At 33.9% G+C, this 22,155-nt stretch overlaps 3 protein-coding genes across 3 annotated transcripts; all 3 read left to right on the top strand.

Annotated features, from left to right (window-relative positions):
* The first annotated feature begins 219 nt into the window (after nucleotides 1–219).
* Nucleotides 220–18,034, top strand: LOC134694517 (uncharacterized). The gene is made up of 3 exons (XM_063555530.1): nucleotides 220–403; nucleotides 12,972–13,043; nucleotides 17,571–18,034. The coding sequence occupies exons 1-3, from the start codon at nucleotides 220–222 to the stop codon at nucleotides 18,032–18,034; spliced, it is 720 nt and encodes a 239-aa protein (XP_063411600.1).
* LOC134695270 (uncharacterized) lies at nucleotides 577–7,687 on the top strand. The gene is made up of 3 exons (XM_063556489.1): nucleotides 577–601; nucleotides 2,022–2,093; nucleotides 7,224–7,687. The coding sequence occupies exons 1-3, from the start codon at nucleotides 577–579 to the stop codon at nucleotides 7,685–7,687; spliced, it is 561 nt and encodes a 186-aa protein (XP_063412559.1).
* A 1,512-nt stretch (nucleotides 18,035–19,546) lies between the features above and the next one.
* Nucleotides 19,547–21,772, top strand: LOC134695387 (short-chain collagen C4-like). The gene is made up of 3 exons (XM_063556621.1): nucleotides 19,547–19,757; nucleotides 19,998–20,063; nucleotides 21,107–21,772. The coding sequence occupies exons 1-3, from the start codon at nucleotides 19,550–19,552 to the stop codon at nucleotides 21,577–21,579; spliced, it is 747 nt and encodes a 248-aa protein (XP_063412691.1). The 5' UTR covers nucleotides 19,547–19,549; the 3' UTR covers nucleotides 21,580–21,772.
* The last annotated feature ends 383 nt before the right edge of the window (nucleotides 21,773–22,155 follow it).

Here is a 22,155-nt window from a genome sequence, read left to right as displayed (position 1 = left end):
GTAATGTAAATGTTTCATAAGATAAACCTAACAATAGTTATTCATATAAGATAACGGGGGTGTAGTTGTTTGACATGTACATTTGGACTATCTAAGCATTATTCAGGAACTCTTCAAGGGCAATGCGTAATGTTAAATGCTTCGTTTGTTTTTTTTTTGTTTTTTATTGCAGAAACTATCGCCGAAGATAAGCGACTTCTTTTAAATGATCCTGATGTCATGACTCAAATCAAACAAATGTCATTGGAGTTGCAATCTCTTAAACAGAAAACTGCACAACTGGAACAGGAAAGTACTCAAATGAAACAGGAACTTTCTCAAGAGTCTTCGGAAGTAAACCAAATGAAACTGGATCTTGGATCAGCCAACAATAAAATAACACAGTTAGAAAACTCAAATTCGGGTAAGATTTTATTTCAATTTTTGAAATGTCGTTGAACAAAATATATTGTCTTCTTTTGTTACTGGTGGTATTTTCTATCAGGGTGCTGGTAGCAAAAGAGGCGACCAGAATGAGATATGCTCTAAAGTTTTCCTTATATTCTAGATCTGATCACTTTCGCTACCTACTTTAAGATGAAAGAAGAGGGAGGAAGTGTATGTATGTGCGTAATGCTTTTTTTTAAATAAAAAATTAAGATAATCATTCCGTTAATTTTGTTTTCAAATGAAATAACGTCTGGCATACTGTTTTTGGGGAAAGACGGCTTGACCAGAGTGACTTCCCTCACATCATTAATTTTGTTTTTATAGTGTGGAAAACCCCCCCAACAAATCTTACTGAGATTGATGAGATGGGGAGACACAAATGAAAAGATTGTCTTTTAACACTTTTTTACACATTTTCCTTCTGTTTCTATCGAAATTATCGTATATTGAGCTCTCCTTTACACAATTTACGTTTCTTTTACAATCCGGAAAAATCAGTATGACGAGATATTCTAAATATATCCAACCTACATTATATTGTATAGTGACGTCATTGCTGGAATGCCACACTACGCAGAAGCAGGGATATCCTTCACTAGTTATTTAAATCATTCTCAAAGATTGTACACTAATAAAAAAATGGTATTTGTTAAATTTAAACATTATTATGTTTGCTGTAGATGATTCAAACATCAACATGCAATGCTTTAATTTGTAGGTCAACAACTTTTAAAGTAAACAAAGTCCGAGGGACTAGAGATTGGGAAGATAAACGATTTTTTCATTTTTTTCTGTAAAACTCTATTTTGATAATCTTCCTCCAAATCAGGAGCACCTCAATTTATGAGTAATTATCTACTAAAATAAACACTTAAAATGTGAAATTTAGTATACGATAAGTAGTCTTCCATTAAAACTAAATTTTGTGTACCAACATAATTGTTGTAATGGTAACAAAAAAAATAAATTACAAATGTTGCTATTTATTCATGAGATTTTACAAATATTTCAAAATGTAGGATTTGGAAACAAGCTTCACACAGTTTACATCAATCATTTTTTTTTTTTTTTATTAGTACCTGTATCCCTGTGATGAGAGTTGTAACTGGGAACTTTATCAATGGAAATTTGAAATTGAATAGATTTTTCTGTCCTAACTTTCTTAAGAAAAAAAAAGAAAAAATGGCCCTAGCCTGCAGTTCAGTCGTACACCATTAAGATTTCAAAATATATTGTAGCTGTTGTTAAATGACAGAATTCAACTAGTTGAAATTTAGGTAATTAACTATCAACTTTAATTGAATGTTTAGATTTAGAAGGTGCAGATCTCTTCCATTGGTCTAGATTGAATTCTAAAATAACGAAACGAAATTACGTTAAACAACAATTGATTTCAATATTGTCAACCTTTCTAGATGTTCTAGCTGTTCTTTTTTTCATTCTTTATATGAAGACTATCAAAAGATAACCCCACACAAAAAAAATGAAATAGAAACAAGGGCCGTCTTTCCCCTCCGAGCTATTCAGCTCTTTGATTATATTTAAGAATGATTGCTTAAATTTTAGTCGATGATGTAAATATTTTCTTTTAGGTTTTGGTTCGGTTTATACCAGATGGGGTAGGAAGGATTGTCCATCAAACGGGACAGAGCTGGTTTATACAGGTATGTGTTTAACTTAATTTTAAATGAGATAAACACACATAGTAATGCTGTTACTATGCGTAAGGTCTCCTTAAACAGAAATAACCAAACACGTTTGAGAGTAATTTGAAAGAAATAGACTCAAAATTATTCCAATTGAATCAAAGGGATTTAGTTAACCGATGTTCATATCCCTTAGATCGATTCAAGAGAGACAAATAAAAAGTAACCCACCATTTGTTTTTTTTTAAATGTCCTATACAAAGTCAGGAAAATGGCCATTGTTATATTACAGTTCGTTTCTGTGTGTTACATTTTAATGTTGTGTTTCTGTTGTGTCGTAGTTCTCATCTTATATTTGATGCGTTTCCCTCCGTTTTAGTTTGTAACCCGGATTTGTTTTTTCTCAATCGATTTATGAATTTCGGACATCGGTAAACTACTGTTGCCTTTATTTATAATAAACTGTTTGAATCGCATGAACTCTAAAAAGAAGCTATTGTCTTCCATTTGTTTGGTTTGTCAAAACTTTTGGTTGTACCAGTTGACATTGATTTTAATTTTGAAATTATCAATTTCCCCCACCTTAGTAGTAATATACCAACTTCACCTGCATATGGAATATACATTTCCCAACTTATTAGGTATTCAAGAGCTTGCAGCTCCTATTCAGACTTTGTAAAACGTCACCAGTGTCTGAGCAGAAAGTTGATGAACCAGGGGTATGTCAAAGAACGTCTCGTCCTTTTTCTAAAAAAGTTCATCGGAAGATACCAAGAACTTGTTGATAAATATTCCGTATCAACTTCACAAATAATACAAGATGGTCTTGAAGGATAGATTTTGCGTACTGACGTTTGTTATCATCTTAATTACGTATTATAGAATTCTTTTATAAGTCTTTTTTAGATAATCATTTGAAGTGACTCAGTGGTTATGTAAAACCACATACTTTGAACGGCAAAATTATTTCATTGATTGATATTACTTTTACTTAAGGATCTTGAATACTATGAATGACAAAACTATTTTATTCAATAACACTACTTTTTCTGTTTAGTCTGTTTTTCATGATATACATTTGACGTGAAACTGTACTTATGTATCCCGTCATACGTTGAACCACACCATTATTTTATTTATTATTATTACTTTTACTGTTAAGTCTGGTTTTTGGTATATCTACTTTACGTGAGTCTGTATTTATGTATGCCGACATACGACAAAATTATTTTTTATGTCTACCTGTGCGAATTTCAAACGCGCTATTTTACACCAGTAATGAAAACCTTCTATCATTTATGGGTAGACTTTACATAGATAAATTCAGCCGTATTTGACGTGAAACTGTTCTTATGTATCCCGTCATACTTTGAACCACACCATTATTTTATTTATTATTATTACTTTTACTGTTAAGTCTGTTTTTGTTATATCAACTTTACGTAAGTCTTCATTTATGTATGCCGTCATACGACAAAATTATTTTTATGTCTACCTGTGCGAATTTCAAACGCGCATTTTTAAGCCAGTAATGAAACCTTCTATAATTATGGGTAGACTTTACATAGATAAATTCAGCCGTATAAGAAGAGCAAAATGAGAATGTTAAATTAATGTATGCCTTTTTGTGCTTCTTTGTTACATTTGTTGTTTATGTAGAGATATTAAGATGATAACACAATATTGACTGTTGTACCCCTATTTTTGACATTTTTACTCTTTGAGTATGTTTGTTTTGTTCATGCATCGTTGACAATTTAATGGAATTTGATGCGACTGTCATATAAGTGAGAGGTTTAGCTAGCTATAAAACCAGGTTCAATCCACCATTTTCTACATTAGAAAATGCCTGTACCAAGTCAGGAATATGACAGTTGTTACCCATTCGTTTGATGTGTTTGGACTTTTGATTTTGCCTTTTGATTTTTGATTTTCCTTTTTGAATTTTCCTCGGAGTTCGGTATTTTTGTGTTTTTACTTTTTTCGTAGCTATTTTTCCCTGAAGTTCGGTATTTTTGTTGTGATAATTATTTTGCTATGGTATCATGCATTGACCGCCCTGCGAATCCACACTCAGTCAAAATGTCATATATGGGAATGGACAGAGTATGTTAAATATACTGTCATATGATAATACCATACAGTAAAAAACATGTCAATAGTGGTTTGATTCCACGACGACGCGTCGTGAATAATTCATGATAGTGACTGCAAAACAAATGGAAAATTAACAAATGAAAAGATCAAATCATCGCGTTTGACATGGATCCTAGTTTGAAGTCGTCCATATGTGTCAATATTGAGGAAAAGATCAAGCCATGAAGCAGACATTCTAAACTTGGATCTTTAATCCCAAGTTAGTTTGAATATATAAGATGTAATTTCGATTACGAAGTCATACACATCATCAATATGTTATAAAATACAGCTTCAGGGTTCTTTTTAATCTATATTAAGTGTTAGAGGTTAATCTAGCTATAAAACCAGCAGCGACTATCATTGAAAAAGTTTGCATCTTCTTTGTTAAAGTTCTGTGTGTATTTTGCTTCAGCGAGTCGGCGAATAGTGATGCACAAGTTGTACGTGTATTTGCACTCGTTATCTGCTGAAATATGAATCCACCAAACTTAACAAAAATGTTGCCAATCAAAAAGTCCAGCGTTTTTATGACATCATTTTAAGTGTATTGGATGTGAGAATCAGTGAGGTATTTTGAAAAAGTATGATTTTTCATGACATAACACAAGGACATGTACATACATCTGCGTTCTCAATTTTAAGAACAATCTTTGTCATGAGGTCGATGATTCCATAGTAATGTTTAGTGTAGCAAAATCAAAGGCCTTTTTATTAATACAAAATTGACAATGATTGGGATTTACAATTTTTTTGATGTAATGATTTACAATGTTAAAGATTTTTCATCTAACTGATAAAACATCACACTATGTTAAAGGCAAACTTTTATTTTTTGTCGAAAAATGTCGAAAAGAAATTGCATGCACAAATCGGTCAGAACCCTTTCAAGAAAGTTTCAACGAAGAATGCTGATGCACTATAAACAGAACATTCAAAGTGAAAGTGTGAAAATTTAATATTTCATCCCATAATTAGCAGAAATTGTCGTAAAACATGATTTTCATATCTCGTAAGTGGATGCTTTAGTTATTTAAACTACAAAAGTGTCCTTACAATTTACACCACTGGGTCGATGTCTCTGCTGGTGGACGTTTCGTTCCCGAGGGTATCACCAGCCCAGTAGTCAGCACTTCGGTGTTGACATGAATATCAATTATGTGGTCATTTTTATAAATTTCCTGTTTACAAAACTTTGAATTTTTCGAAAAAACTAAAGATGTTCTTATCCCAGGCATAGATTACCTTAGCCGTATTTGGCACAACTTTTTTGAATTTGTGATCCTCAATGCTCTTCAACTTTGTATTTGTTTGGTTTATTACTATTTTGATATGAGCGTCACTGATGAGTCTTATGTAGACGAAACGCGCGTCTGGCGTACTAAATTATAATCCTAGTACCTTTGATTACAATTTACACCACTGGGTCGATGCCTCTGCTGGTGGACGTTTCGTCACCGAGGGTATCACCAGCCCAGTAGTCAGCACTTCGGTGTTGACATGAATATCAATTATGTGGTCATTTTTATAAATTTTCTGTTTACAAAACTTTGAATTTTTCGAAAAACTAAGGATTTTCATATCCCAGGCATATATTACCTTAGCCGTATTTGGCACAACTTTTTTGAATTATGGATCCTCAATGCTCTTCAACTTTGTATTTGTTTGGTTTATTACTATTTTGATATGAGCGTCACTGATGAGTCTTATGCAGACGAAACGCGCGTCTGGCGTACTAAATTACAATCCTGGTACCTTTGATAACAATTTACACCACTGGGTCGATGCCTCTGCTGGTGGACGTTTCGTCCCCGAGGGTATCACCAGCTCAGTAGTCAGCACTTCGGTGTTGACATGAATATCAATTATGTGGTCATTTTTATAAATTTCCTGTTTACAAACATTGAATTTTTCGAAAAACTAAGGATTTTCTTATCCCAGGCATAGACTACCTTAGCCGTATTTGGCACAACTTTTTTGAATTTTGGATCCTCAATGCTCTTCAACTTTGTATTTGTTTGGTTTATTACTATTTTGATATGAGCGTCACTGATGAGTCTTATGTAGACGAAACGCGCGTCTGGCGTACTAAATTATAATCCTGGTACCTTTGATAACAATCCTTACAAACAACCGTATATTGCTGGACCTTCTAAGTACTCTTTTTAAATTATCAGCATCAATTTTATCATTGATCAAAGTCATGCTCAAAAGTTATTGTGTATGACTATTCAATAGGTGACGTGAATCAGATGTGGATACTAAAAGCATTCAAATATCTTATAGAGTACACCTGTGCATTATGTCTAGAACCTAAAATAAACATAGGTTCGCTGAGCTAAAAAGAAAATTTATTAAAATTTAAAGGGCCAGCTGAAACCCGCCTCTAGATGTGAAATTGTGTAGCTGTGTTGAAGATCCATTGGTTATGTTAAATTTGTTTCTTTGGCACATTGTCAGCTTTAACTCTCATTTTACATAACAATCGTTCTACAACTATCCTCATTTATAACTCAGAAAATTTCTACTTTTTTATCGTTTCCGAAATTCAACTTACATTTTCGTCAGTCAAGTTCTATAACACTAATAAATAATGGTGAGAAACGAAAACACGCACTAAAAATAAGAAGATGGACAATAAGTCAGTTACCGTTCTAGATTTATAGATATAGGAAGATGTGGTGTGAGTGCCAATGAGACAACCCTTCATCCAAATAACAATTTATGCCCTTTTATATCTTAGCATGATCGAATTTTCTAAGAGGTATTAGTCCAATTTTTACATTTGTATTTACAGTTTTAATTATACATTCGTGCTAAATATTCATAACACGTTTTTAAGGACGCCTTCTCTCCCAATATCAGTACGTCTAGGACTGCGATCGTACAGTAGAATCCGTTTTACAACTAAAAGATATTCAAATGATAGAAAAAAATTAGGAAATTTATCATTTGATTAGAAATAGAGTGCTCATACACTAATCTAAAAAAAAATAATTGTGTTTTAAACAGGAGTTACAGGTGGAGGCTACTATGATCATACTGGTTCAGCTGTTAACTACGTTCGTTTACCTCACGACCCAGACTTCATTCAGGGGGATACATCTGGAGGATATGCGACAATATATGGGAGCGAATATCAAGAAAATAAATTCGGTCATAATCTAGTTGACAATGATGTACCTTGTTCAGTTTGCAGAGCAATTACCAAGTCATCAGTGGTGATGATTCCCGGCAAAATGATTTGTTATTGCGCCTGGAACCGAGAATTTTATGGACGTTTGGCAGCTGGATTTGATGATGCAAAAGCTGCATCTGAATATGTTTGCGTTGATCACCAGGCGCAATACATAGAAGGTGGTGGTGCTAATCATGATGGAAAACTTTTCCAAACAGTTGGGGCTAAATGTGGGTCATTGCCGTGTCCGCCTTATTATGATATGGCACCAATGTCTTGTGTTTTTTGTTCTAAGTGATATCAATATGACTTGCATATACATTAACGAGCCTTTTAAAAGATATTTTGGATATATTTGCGTACTCTGTTAGAATAATTCATTGCTTTAAGAAGATCACGATTTGTACGTGATTACCGTTGAAAAAGGGCAAAAGATACGAAAGGGACTTTTAATAGCACAAATCGAAATAACGAATAGACAACGCCATTACAAAAAAAGCAACTTAAAACACGACAAACAGTTTACAAAACACAACATTGAAATTTAAAGACTTAGAAAAACACAAACAACACCAAAAAAAACAACACAAGGACTTCTAAGGTTACTAGATTAACAACATTTTAACAATTGTTTTTTTTAAACTTTTTCCGTTATATCCAATCTATTCGTCTAAATGATTAACGTATCAAAATTGTCAAAACTATTTCTTTCCTTTCTATTCATCCATATCCGCATATTGAAAAATCCTGAACATGCTAAAGAAACTAAGTCCAAATTGAATATGCTTCCAGTAGCATACAGTGATTTCCCGATCATCAAAACCCTTACCCAGTTATCGTGTCTTTCAAATTTCCAGACGAAATCAATGGCAATAGTAAACGTGTCGTTTTACAACAACATAGACGAAATTGAAAATAAATATGTAATTCAGAAACCTTCACGTTGAACTATAATTCTCATATCGAACGCAATTGTCTTCAAGCTCATCATTTCTTGTGTAGTATCAATGTAATATTATTATCCTACCCATTTTCTACTGAAAATATCAAGTAATATAATAATCGGAATCATCTTGATATTCATTGTATATAGATAATACAAAGTTTTTTAAGAATCGGAAATTAGTAATACAGTTATACCCACGCAGTGCGGATGAACCTTTCTTTAGAAAGTTACAGCAGCAGAGTATGTCTCTGTTGCTGTATGAATACGTTGTCGAAACCAATACTTACTTTAAGTTTTCTTTTCAACTAATTGATTACTTTTATACTTGACTATACCGGGTGCCGATTTAACTAGGTGTCAATTTTAATCAAGTAGTCATTCGATATTGTAGATCATTCAAATATTCTTGACCTATTTATATGTACAAAAAACAGCCAGTATTTTCACTTCACACACACCAACTTCACCTGCACATGGAATATACTTCTTCGGTACTCGAGAGCTTTCTATTTATCCATATCCGCATATTGAAAAATCCTGAACATGCTAGAGAAACTAAGTCCTAATTGAATCAGTTATCGTTTCTTTCAAATTTCCAGGCGAAATCAATGGCAATAGTAAACGTGTCGTTTTACAACAACATAGACGAACTTGGAAATAAATATGTAATTCAGAAACCTTCACGTTGAACTTTAATTCTCATTTCGAACGCAATTGTCTTCAAGCTCATTATTTGTTGTGTAGTATCAATGTAATATTATCCTCCTACCCATTTTCTACTGAAAATATCAAAAGAATGTCTCAAATGATCAGTTTTTTAATAAAAAGAATATGAATAAATGGTCCGATGTCGTCCAGATATAACCACATCACGGATTAATATAGTATATAAAGATGCTAATAAGGCACAAGGGGCAGAGAGAAGTGAGCCGCCGAACTTAAAGTGTTCATAGACTGTTTACAAGGATCACTCCATGCCCCATTTTTCAATTATTCTGGACCTGCTCCTTTGAATTCTTGACTGCGTCGGTCTTAAAAGTAACTACTCAAATTTATCAAACATCTAGCAAGAATCCAATAAGAAATGTTCCCCAATTTGCAGAAAGGTTTTATCGTGTTCTCTTAATTTTTTTATGGATTATATTCGTCTATGTTGTTGATAACGACACTTTTGAAAATTTACATGATTAAGGATGTTTGCTTGTTATGTTTTGAAAAAAAAAATTGTCTGGTTTTCAGAATCCTCTGTCACATTGACCTATAACATTTTGTAGTTCTTTTGGTTCCTTTATTTAAACCCTATCAATATATGCTAGTATCATAAAAGCTTGATAATTTGAAAGTTTCTTAAGAAAATTTGACATATTTTCTTGCAATGAAAGGAAAACCCATGACACTAAATACAGTTGTTAAAGTCAAAAGTAGAATTCCGCTGTTCAAAAGTCATACATCGATAGAGAGAAAACAAATATGGGTTACAAACTAAAACTGAGAGAAACACATCCACTATAAGATGAAATCAACGAAAAAACAGAACACAGAAGTGCAACAAAAAACAAACACCAATCCATCATAAATAGAAACGAATTATTAGTTAACAACTGTTATACTCCTGACTTTGTTCATTACATGAAAGAGGGACGAAAGATACAGGGACAGTCAAACTCGTAAATCTGAAACAAACTGACAACGCCATGGCTAAAAATGAAAAAGACAAACAGACAAACAATAGCACGCATGACACAACATAGAAAACTAAAGAATAAACAACACCAAAAACTAGGGGTGATCTCAGGTGCTCCGGAAGGGTAAGCAGATCCTGTTCCATTTGTGGCACCCGTCGTGTTGCGGTAAATAGTCTAATTCGGTAGGTCACATTCATGAACGGGAAGGGGGTTGTAGTTGCGACGTAAGGCACATATCCGACATCATTTTTGAAACGGTTATTCTATAATGGTCAACCAAGGAGTCCGTAAAATTTACGAAGGGATTATTTCAACTTCACCATTTAGAAGTCTTGGTTTAATAGGTGCCTTGAAAGCAGCAACCCTCTATCAAGAAAATCATGATAGGATATGCAAGCACGGGAATATCGTATCAATAGGGAGATATATACTCCGTATGCAGGTGCTGCTGGAATGTTGTTACTTAGAAATGGAAAGTTCACAATTAAAAAGCTGAAATAATCTCTTTTGTCGTAAAGTTTTGTTTTCAACCGACCCTCATTGTCAATTGCTAGATGTAAGTCAAGGTATGAGGCCGACTTAACTGTATCTGTAGTATCCTTTGTCTCTATTTCGATGTGGATAGATGCGTTCCACATAGTCACCAACTTTTTAATTATTTATTTTAAGAACATCAGCTATGTCATGTATATAGCGGAAAGTAGAGTTAAATGTTATCGCTAACTTCTTATCTTTCTTCCTAAGAAGTTCATGCATGAAGTCAGCCTAATGATAATAAAGACACAAGTCGGGAAGTAGAGGGGCACAATTTGTTCCCATTACACACGTGTACTCATTGTAATATAGGTTGATTTTTTTAATTTATTTCTTTTGTTTTGAATTGTAAGCTATTGACAGATTTGAGATCCATAAGAATAATATAATACACAGCTACTTTAGTACAAGTTATGCCTCTTTACATGAAGGTTACTTGTACTAAAATAGCTGTGTATCTTCTTATGTAAAAAGGAAATAGATGTTGTAAGATGGAAGGTCAGCTGGTATCATCCTCATTATTTAAACTGCCTTTATATTATCTAGCACTACGTATACAGTTGATGTTTTGTCAAAGAAAGATAGTTATATTTACAGATACAGGTTAATAGGTCCTTGGTGTACAATCCCCTTGTGTGTATATGCACAAACACAAGCAGCAAGTAAATTGCACGGATCAACAGCTGACTACAAATACACGAATTTCATAAGATAAAGCTTATTATAGTCATTCGTATAAGATAACGGGGGTGCTATTATGTGACATATTATTCATGACCTCTACAAGGACAATGCGTAATTTAAAATTCTTCGTTTGTTTTTTGTTTTCTATTGCGGAAATTGTCGCAGAAGATAAGCGACTTCTTTTAAATGATCCTGATGCCATGAGTCAAATTAAACAATTGTCATTGGAGTTACAATCTCTTAAACAGAAAACTACTCAACTGGAACAGGAAAGTGCACAAATGAAGCAGGAAAGTACACACCTTGAACAGAAACTTACTCAAAAGTCTTCCGAAGTAAATCAGATGAAACTGGATCTCGGATCAGCCAAAAATAAAATAACACAGTTAGAAAACTCAAATTCTGGTAAGATTTTTAATTCAATTTTGATGTTCAAGGAAATAAAATCATCATAGATACCAGGATTAAATTTTGTATTTACCCCAGACGAGCGGCTCGTCTACGAAAGACAAATCAATGACGCTCGAATATAAAAAAAAACTTAAAAAGGCCAAATGAAGTACGAAGTTGAAGAGCTTTAAAGACCACAATTCCTAAACGTTTTGCCAAATACAGCTAAAGTAATATATTCCTGAGGTATAAAAGCCTTAGTATTTCAAAAGTTCAAAAGTTTTGTAAACAGTTAATTTATAAATATAACCATATCAATGATAATTCATGTCAAGCACAGAAGTGCTGACTACCTGGCTGGTGATACCCTCGGGGAATTAAAACTCCACCAGCAGTGGCATCGACCAAGTGGTTGTAAATTGACTCATCATAGATACCAGGATTAAATTTCGTATTTACCCCAAACGTGCGTTTCGTCTACATAAGACTCATCAGTGACGCTCGAATCCAAAAAAAACTTTAAAAGGCCAAACAGAGTACGAAGTTGAAGAGCATTGAAGACCAAAATTCCTAAACGTTTTGCCAAATATAGCTTAGGTAATATATTCATGAAGTGTCCTGGGATAAAATATATGGACTTGGTTTATTACTGGTGATATTTTCTATCAGGGCGCTGGTATAAAATGGCGACCAGAATGAGGTAGAACGCTAACAACATGTAGATATGGATACATTTCGTTATGCTTTGATAGTGAAGAGCCATATGCTATATGCTCAAGATTCCACCACTGTTTTTTTGTTTATTTTACTGAAAATCCTGAATGCCCTAAAATTTCTCCTTACATTCTGATCCATTTCGTTATTTATATTTACCGAATGTGACCTACATGTACCGAATAAGACTATTTATCGGATTTGTTATAACATGAACAAAACGACTGGTGCCACGTGCGGAGCAGGATATGCTTACCCGTCCGGAGCACCTGAGATCACCCCTAGTTTTTGATGGGGTTCGTGTTGTTTGTTCTTAAGTTTTCTATGTTGTGTCATGTGTGCTATTGTTTGTCTGTTGGTCTTTTTCATTTTTAGCCATGACGTTGTCAGTTTATTTTAGATTTATAAGTTTGACTGTCCCTCTGGTATCTTGCGTCCCTCTATTTTAGATGAAAGAAAAAATTGGATGTGGGTGTGGGTGGGTGATGTTGCTTTTTAAAAAATTGTAAATTAAGATAATCATTTCATTTGTTTTAAAATGATTGGACGTATTGCATACTGTTGTCACTGTTTGAATATTTGAGAATATTTCTTAAATTTTAGTCGATGATGTAAATATTTTCTTTCAGGATTTGGTTCTGTTTATACCAGATGGGGAAGAAAGGATTGTCCATCAAACGGAACAGAGCTGGTTTATACGGGTAATTGTTTAACTTTATTTTAAGATGGATCCCTACAGAAATAGTAATTTGTTTTTCTTAAAATGTCCTGTACCAAGTCAGGATTAGGATTGTAGCTTGTACATTAAAACTCTTTGAAACAAAACATAAGTCAAAAAATATAACTTCGTTTTATATTAGAATTGAACAACATAAGTGTTAACAGTTCAAATTAAATAATTATATTATTAATCGGTAAAATCATTATATGCTTTGAGGTAGCTGAATTCAAAGTTTCATACTTTGAAGTTCAAAGGCAAATCTCGTGCATCTTTCATATACATACTGAGTACTTCAACTATTTTATTTTATTACTGTGATTAACATATGTTTGAAAATGAGCAAAACAATTATAAAAAAAGATACTGTATGATTGCCAATGAGACAACTATCCACAGAATAATTTATAGATAAAGGTAACAGAAGTTTACCGCTGTTCGAAATTCATAAATCGATAGAGAAAAAGACAAATCCAGATTACAATCTAAAATAGAGGAAAACGCATTAAATATAAGAGAACTACGACACAACAAAAAACACATTAAAATGTAAATCACACAGAAACCAAATATAATACAACAATGGCCATTTTCCTGACTTGGTACAGGACATTTTAAGAAAACAATGGTGACCGATCTAAGGACAGTTTCGATAAACAGGCCCCACTTCTCATAATATTATTATGTAACAAATGTATTTTTACTTAAATGAATAAATGTCTTTTATTTACTAGCATTTATATTTTAGGCATTAAGCTTAATGCCTGCACACATTTTTCGGGATTTAAGCTTAAATCCTAGGATTAAAGACTAATGCCTAAAATCATTTAGGCATTAGACTTACTGCATAGGCGTTACCTTATTGCCTAGGATTTAAGCTTAATGCCTAAGTTCACTTATTCATTGTTATTGCCTCTAACATATAACGATCAAGATATGAAGCAGACTTTCTATACTTGTTTGGATCTTTAATCCCAAGTTATAAAATGACAATTCGGTTAAGGAGTCATAAATATCATCATTTAATTTTAAAATAGAGTTCAGGATGCTTGATAATCCATATTAAGTGTGGAAAGTGATGCGACAGTCAAACAAGTGAGAGGCTTAGCTAACTTAAACACCAGCAGCGAATATCATTGAAGAATTTTGCACGATGAATTTTCTTTGTAAAAGTTCTGTGTGTATTTTGCTTCAGCGAGTCTGCGAATAGTGATGCACAATTTGTACGTTACACTCGTTATCTGCTGATATATGAATCCACCAAATTAACAAAAATGACTATGTTAAAGGCAATATTTTGCCGTTTCACAGATGAAATCGGATATGCTCCTAATGTCGTTACTACAATACCCTTTCCCTTTTCACGAATGTGACCCATCGAATTAGACTATTTACTTGATTTGTAATAACATAAGCAATACGACGGGTGCCACATGTGGAGCAGATTCTGCTCACCCTTCCGGGGCACCTGAGATCACCCTAAGTTTTTGGTGCTGTTCGTGTTGCTAAGTCTTTAATTTTCTATGTTGTTTCTTCTTTACTATTATTTGTCTGTTTTATTTGTAGCCAGGGCGTTGTCAGTGTATTTTCTATCTATGAGTTTGACTCTCCCTCTGGTATCTTTCGTCACTCTTTTATAATTGTCGAAAAATGTCATTAAGAACTTTTAAAAGATGTTGCATGCACAAATCGGTCAAAGCCATTTCAACAAAGTTTCAACGAAGAATGCTGATGTATTATAAACAGAACATTAAAGGCAACAGTACTCAGTAGTATAAAGCTGTTCCAAATTCATAAATAGATTGATAAAAAAACAAATCCGGGTATCAAACTAAACTGAGGAAAACGCATCAAATATAAGAGAACCACGACACAACAGAAACACAACATTGAAATACAACGCACACAGAAACGAACTATAATTTAACAATGGCAATTTTCCTTACTTGGTACAGGACAATTTTAAGGACAAAATGGTGGTTTGAACCTGGTTTTGTGGCAAGCCAAACCTCCCGCTTTAATGGGTATGTTAAATATAACATTGAAATGACATTTAAAATATTCAAGAATCAAAAATATTTTTATGAACATACAATTTAATATTTCATCACGCAATTAGCAGCAATTGTCGTAAGACATGATATCATATCTCGTAAGTGAATGTTTCAGGTACATAAGCTACATAAGTATCCTTACAAACAACGGTATATTGCTGGGTCTGATAAGTTCTCTTCCTAAATAACCAGTATCAATTTTGTCATCAAGCAAAGCTTAAAAGTTAATGTCTATTGACTATTGACTGACGTGACGTGAATCAGATGTGGATACTAAAAAATACCAAAGATCTTGCCGAGTACATACAATCTAGGACTCTTTTATCTTGCAATTGTATTACAGCATTTGACTTGTTTACAAAAAGACAAATTGAAAGAGTTGGTATTGCTTTGTTTCATAAATAAAAAGGGACAACATAGAAACAAGCATCTTGTCTTAGAGAGGGATACATTCTTCTTTGTAAAAATAAACTCTGATTTAAACACAAAGTTGTCTGAAACTGATATTATCAAGATGCTTGATGTCTTTATTGACAAGACATTTGTGACGTTTGAAGGACTTTTGTTCAACAAACTACCGTCATTTCCATGGGATTTAAGTGTGCCCCTCATCTTGCCGATCGCCACTTTATTCTTATGGAACGGACTAAAAGAAACGTCTGATGAGGAAAACAAATAAGTTAGCAATATCCTTTACCTTTGCTTTCTGCTGTATATATATGATCTTCTCTCACTAAATAATTCAAAATTTGGTGACTATGTCTTATCGAACTAGAGATAAAGGTTACAACAGATGCTTGTTAAGTCTTCCTCATATCTTGACTTGCATCTAGAAATTGACAATGAGGGCTGGTTGAAAACAAAACTTTACTACATTGTGAAATTTCATTTTTTAGTAGCAACATTCCACCAGGGCCTGCAAACTGAGTATATATATCCCAATTCATCCGATATTCCCAGGCTTGTATTTCTTGTAATGACTTCATTGATAGAGGAATGCTGCTCACAAGGAAGATATTTAATCAAGAGTTCCAAATGGCAAAGTTGAAATAATCGTGAGTCGGTTGACCATATGGAATATCCGTTTTACAGATGATATCGGATATGTTCCTTATGTCGTTACTACAATCTCGTTCCTTTTTCACGAATGTTGTCTACCAAATAAGACTATCTAACAGGTTTGTTATAAACATGAGCAACATGGCGGGTGCTAAATGCGAAGCAGGATCTGCGTACCCTTCCGGAGCACCTGATATCACAATATTTTTGTTCGGATTCGTGTTGCTAATCTTTAGTTTTCTATGTTGTATCTTGTGTACTATCAGTTGTCTTTTTTTTTAATTTTATTTTTAACCATGGCGTTGTCAGTATATTTTCGACCTATCAGTTTAAGAGTCCCGCTGGTATCTTTCGCTCCTTTTTTAAGAGGTGAACATAGACAGTAGGATGATTTAGTGACATATTGTTTAAATTCTATACCTGTTGCGTTATGTCTAGAACCCCAAGTACACACAGGTTCATTTATATGTTTCGAAGTATAGTGTGACGTTTTCGCTGAGCTAAAAAAAAACATTTAAGTTAAGGGGCCAGCTAAAACACGCCTCCAGATGTGGTATTTTGTTGATGTGTTGAAAATTAATTTCTTTGACAAATTCCCAGCTTTATTTCTCAATTTTACATAAGAACCGTTCTATAAATATCCTCATTTATAACTTAGAAATCTATACTTCTTTTATCGTTTCCGAAATTTAACTTACAATTTCCTCAGCGAAGTTCTATAAGACTAACTAACAATGGTAAGAAACGAAAACACGCACAAAGAAAATAAGATGGGCAACAAGTCAGTAGCCGTACTAGATGTATGCCCTTTTATTACTTAAAACAAAATTGCTAATTAGTTCGGTTTTTTTTATTCTTACTTGCGTGTTCCTCATAATAATTTTATGCAACTCATACACAATGCTGAGCATTTGAACTCTTTCAATTTTTGATAGAGTTTTCAATTAATCAATGGGTCACTTTCCGTTCTAGTGTTATGTACTTATATAATTAAAAAATGTTCCTAAAATTCCGCATTTGTATACTCAGTCCTATTTTTCTTCTATTTACAAAATTATCAAAAGATGGTATCGTCTTTTTATCCAGATCATTGAATTTCACTGAAAGTGTGCAAACATATTGAGGTTGTGCACCCTTCATTATCGCACTTGGTTAGTGGTACTTGTCCCATGATTACATTTTGATTTACATTTTGATTTATACAATTGATCTTAACATTCAGTAGAGACAACTACCCGATGTTTAAGACATCTTCTCTCCCAATCCAGCTAAGAATCCGTTTTACAACTTAAAAATATTCAAATGATAGACAAAATAACGGACATTTGTACCATTTGATGATGAAATAAATGAAGTGCTAATGCACAAATTTGTAAATCGATTTGTGTTTTAAACAGGAGTTGCAGGTGGAGGCTTATATACTGAAACGGGAGCTGCTGCTAACTACGTTTGTTTACCTAACGACCCAGACTTTATTCAGGGGGATACAACTGGTGGAGGTGCGACATTATACGGCAGCGAATACGAAACAAATTATTTCGGTCATAATTTAGATGACAATGATGTACCGTGTGCAGTTTGCAGAGCAGTTACCAAGTCATCTGTTGTAATGATTCCCGGCAAAACTAAATGTTATGGAGACTGGAATCGAGAATTTTACGGAAGATTGGCAGCTGGAGCCGATAGCCATAGTGCGGCATCTGAATATGTATGCGTTGATCACCAGGCTCAATATATCGAAGGCGGTGCAGTTAACAATAATGGAAAACTTTTCTATAATGTCGGGGCTAAATGTGGGTCATTGCCGTGTCCACCTTATTATGATATGGCACCGATATCTTGTGTTGTTTGTTCGAAGTGAACGTATTATGAATTGCCTGTGTATGTATGGCAAAGCTTAACGAGTCTGTAAAAAAATGTTTTGAATATTTCGTGTTTTTGTTATAATTATTTAATAATTGTGAGAAGATCAGGATTTTCGATTGATTAGTAAACTAAAAAGGCAAAACCGACTTGGGACTTTCAAAACCTTTAGCCGAAATAACTAAAAGACAACGCCATGGAACAAAACAAAAAAATAGCAAATAGACAAATAGCATTAGATTAGACCGCTGCTGGTTTTCCCGTTTGAATGGTTTTACACTAGTAAATTTGGGGCCCTTTATAGCTTGTTGTTCGGTGTGAGCCAAGGCTCCGTGTTGAAGGCCGTACTTAAATTGTTATTTGGATGGAGAGTTGTCTCATTGGCACTCACACCACATCTTCATATATCTAAATAGCAGTTCATTAAACACAACATAGTAAACTATAGACTTAGCAACACGAACAACACCAAGACGAGTAATGTGCTGGCCTTACACCAGATTCTAAGAGTAAGGCTACACGTAATTGTATTACCTCACACCACATTTTAAGAGTTAGGCAACACATAATGTTAATTAACGTTTCACATATTTTACAAAATGTTTAAAGGAGACCAGTAACTTTAATGCCACACCACATTCTAAGTGAAAGGAGACAAGTGAATTTATTTTATAAAACCACATTATCATGGAAAAGTGACAAGTTTATTGTATTGTCTCGCACCACATTCTCAGCGTAAAGTGGAAAGTACTGTATTATCTTAAAGCTCTGCAGAAAGTAATTGTAACATCTTTCTTTCGATACTATACAACTGTATAACCAAGCCAGTAAAATGTTATTGTGATCAATATAAAGAAAACGTTTTGAATTGTGTTGTCTGCAAAGAAATAAAGTGCATGTACATGTGTGCCTCGATGGACGAATCCGACCTTCAATCTTGACATGTGATGACTTATACAAAAGGAACTGTGACCTTTGAAATATTGTTTGGTTGAGTGTTAGTTGAACAAAATTACGCGGCAACTATAGCATGTCTGTTCGGACGAGAATAAATCAACAATAAGTACGAATAATAGATAAAGGCAACAGTAGTATACCGCTGTTCGAAATTCATAAATAGAAGTGTCCTGTATATGTAATAGAAGACGTTCAGGTCTGAACAGGAGGTCGCGAAATTTGGACTGCTACTAGAGAATGTAAGAGTTTTTGGATAAAACAGATATTTGGCGTTCTAATAGGCAACCTACGGGCCCCTAAAAAAGTTGTTGCACGCGTTCTTAACTTGCAAAGACCATAGTATATCACTTACACCAGGTATCTGATCGGACGTCTTGTTAAAAACATAAACCCGTGTGGTGGGTATATGCATTGGGACAACAACCCAAAGATGCGAAACTCAAACATCTAGTTGTAAACATAGTTACGATCTTCAACAACACGGTCACCTTTGTTCGATAAACCGTTATCAGTTTGACTACGTGTCTGGTATGCTATCTTTGGTATTCATAATACAATGATGTTTAATTGTAAACAATTATGTCAATGGATTGTTTTGGCCTGTTTTCTAACAGGGACTGTATCAGCTGAAAAACGGCTTCTCTTAAACGATCCAGATATTGTTTCAACCTTACAACAAATGACGTTAGAACTGCAAAAGCTCAGAGCTGAAGTTTCAACATTAACGCAAAAAACAACACTGTTAGAAAATTCAAAACTTACCGGTAAGTCTAATCACATTGTACTCTTACATCATTAGAAATGTATGTGTCGTCAACATGGAATTTCAAAAAAATAAATCTACGGAACTTTAAATTTGAGATTTTAGAATTTAAAGATGACATAAGTATGATTGTTTTCGCCGATTTTATGATCTTTTCGTTTTATTGCCTTAAAGGTTACGGTAATCATGCATGCGCTTAATTCAAAACTATACTGTTAACCGTTTTATTGTTCCACATTAGGGTCTGCATACACGCGATGGGGAAGGAAAGACTGTCCGGTTAATGGAACCGAGTTGGTATATACTGGTAAGTATTTATAACATGACCCAAATATCCAAGAAGATAAGTAAATTATTCAATATTTTCTCCTGTTTGTGTCACCAACAGACGTTTCATATGATGTATGTACCGAGTAGTTTTAGACAGAGGAGTTATTATGTTGTATTGTCCAATATATGGTTCATGTATGATTTATTCCTGTAATGCTTTTAATCTAATATCCTAATAACATAACGAAGGGATCACTGATGTTGAGTTGTGACATCGCCCCGACAGGTACGACTGAATCCAATCTTTATAATTGTCAGGTATACTCTTTTTTTCTGTCGTAAGTGGGCGATTACCTCCAGTTTTCTCCATAGGTGCTGAAAGGGCCGTCAAAAAATCAATTACAGTAAATTACCACAAAGTTCACAAGTGTTAAAACAGCACATCAAACAAAAATATTGTTGGCTTAACAGATTTGTCGAACTTGTAAAACCATTGCAGATAAAAACCACTTTTTCTCTTCTGTCATAATAAAAAAAAAAGAGATTACATATAAAACTTTATATTGACATCGAATAAATAATCCTATGTTTCTAAATATTTCTGATACTGAAAAACTAGCAGCCTTGGCAACAGATGAAATGATCCCATTCCCAGTGGATGTGTCTGCTTTATTGTGCAAATGGTAAACACAAACGAAAGCCCCTCTACTTTATTCTTTTTCTTTTTTGTGGTAAAATAAAGTCAACTATAAGGCTTAATTTTTTCCCGGATCAATGGCAAATACAATAGGGTATAAAAGGAAAGGTATAAAATTGTTTACTGTACACATTCGTCTAGTGCAATTTTAACATTTTAATATAAGAGTTATCTTTCTTTCCTAATATTCTTCAGTGACTTTTCAATACATACCGTAAAGATCAATAACTGTATTAACGTTGGAAATTAACACAATATTCTTTGATTCTGATATGTATAACTTGCAAGAATAAAACCTGATGCGACATTATTGTACCTATGTAATGACCCACAACTTGTGATACTACATAGACTTTTAATTCTTTGTTTTGTGTACATTGTAGGAATTATCGGCGGAGGATATTACACTCATAAAGGAGCGCCAGCAGACTATGTATGTTTACCACATGATCCTGATTTCATTCATGGAGATAAGATCCAATTCCCATCTGAAGTATCGACAATGTACGGTGGGGAATACCAGGACAACTACTTCGGACATAGTCTTTACCAAAACGACCCACCATGCGCAGTGTGTAGGGCAACTGGCAAAACATCTGTCATCATGATTCCTGGAAAAACAAAGTGTTACGGAGATTGGCATCTAGAATATTATGGACGATTAGCTGCAGGAAGGGACATCCACGAAGCTACGTCTGAATACATATGTGTGGATCACCAGGCGCAATATAGAGAGGGTGGTGGTGCTAATCAAGACGGGAAAATGTTGTATGCAGTTGTCGCCAAGTGTGGAACGTTACCATGCCCACCTTACCGTGAAAATGCGCCGATATCATGTGTTGTTTGTTCCAGATAATATGAGCGCAGAAATTATATACAGTATAGCACTTCCGGTATTTTGTTGTCACGTTTTCTGGGTACATCTTTTTATAATGGTGAATTCGTATATCCAACGCAGATATTACTGAATTCATACGAAGTGTTGAATGAACCATTTCCTATTGACTTCATTTGCTTTCTCTAAAATAAAGGAATTATTTAAGAATAAATATAGTTTTTATATCGAGCGGTAAGTGATTTCGAAATGATTTATAGACTTTACTAATTAAATTTTAAGAAATAACTGTTCTTAAACGCTGAGGGGTGTTTGGGAAACGTTTTTTTGTCATGTCAATTTGTTTTGTGTTGTTGATTTTAATATCCCTTGTATGCCTCTCTTCTATGCACAAACAAATAAAGTAAAGTAAACGGAACATCAGATGTTCTTATTTTAGCAAATCCCAAGCACTGCTATGATATGTCGGTATACTACCAAATATTATAGGACATACCTGTACTTTAACTGTAAAAGGATAGAGATTTTTCATGGATGTTATTCGCAACAGGACGTCTTTTAAAATGACATACAATCTTAACTTTATTTTAAAGCATT

This window comes from Mytilus trossulus, chromosome 13 (assembly GCF_036588685.1).
Source record: "Mytilus trossulus isolate FHL-02 chromosome 13, PNRI_Mtr1.1.1.hap1, whole genome shotgun sequence".
Taxonomy (NCBI): domain Eukaryota; kingdom Metazoa; phylum Mollusca; class Bivalvia; order Mytilida; family Mytilidae; genus Mytilus; species Mytilus trossulus.
This window is presented reverse-complemented; position numbering and strand designations above follow the sequence as displayed.

Bases quoted from the DNA above. Each gene is read 5' to 3' on its own strand.
- LOC134694517 (XM_063555530.1), top strand. From the start codon at position 220: ATGACTCAAATCAAACAAATGTCATTGGAGTTGCAATCTCTTAAACAG. The intron at 404-12,971 runs GTAAGATTTTAT...ATTTTCTTTCAG, and splicing joins GTTAGAAAACTCAAATTCGG to GATTTGGTTCTGTTTATACC. The intron at 13,044-17,570 runs GTAATTGTTTAA...TGTTTTAAACAG, and splicing joins AACAGAGCTGGTTTATACGG to GAGTTGCAGGTGGAGGCTTA.
- LOC134695270 (XM_063556489.1), top strand. From the start codon at position 577: ATGAAAGAAGAGGGAGGAAGTGTAT. The intron at 602-2,021 runs GTATGTGCGTAA...ATTTTCTTTTAG, and splicing joins AGAAGAGGGAGGAAGTGTAT to GTTTTGGTTCGGTTTATACC. The intron at 2,094-7,223 runs GTATGTGTTTAA...TGTTTTAAACAG, and splicing joins GACAGAGCTGGTTTATACAG to GAGTTACAGGTGGAGGCTAC.
- LOC134695387 (XM_063556621.1), top strand. From the start codon at position 19,550: ATGATGTTTAATTGTAAACAATTATGTCAATGGATTGTTTTGGCCTGT. The intron at 19,758-19,997 runs GTAAGTCTAATC...GTTCCACATTAG, and splicing joins AGAAAATTCAAAACTTACCG to GGTCTGCATACACGCGATGG. The intron at 20,064-21,106 runs GTAAGTATTTAT...TGTACATTGTAG, and splicing joins AACCGAGTTGGTATATACTG to GAATTATCGGCGGAGGATAT.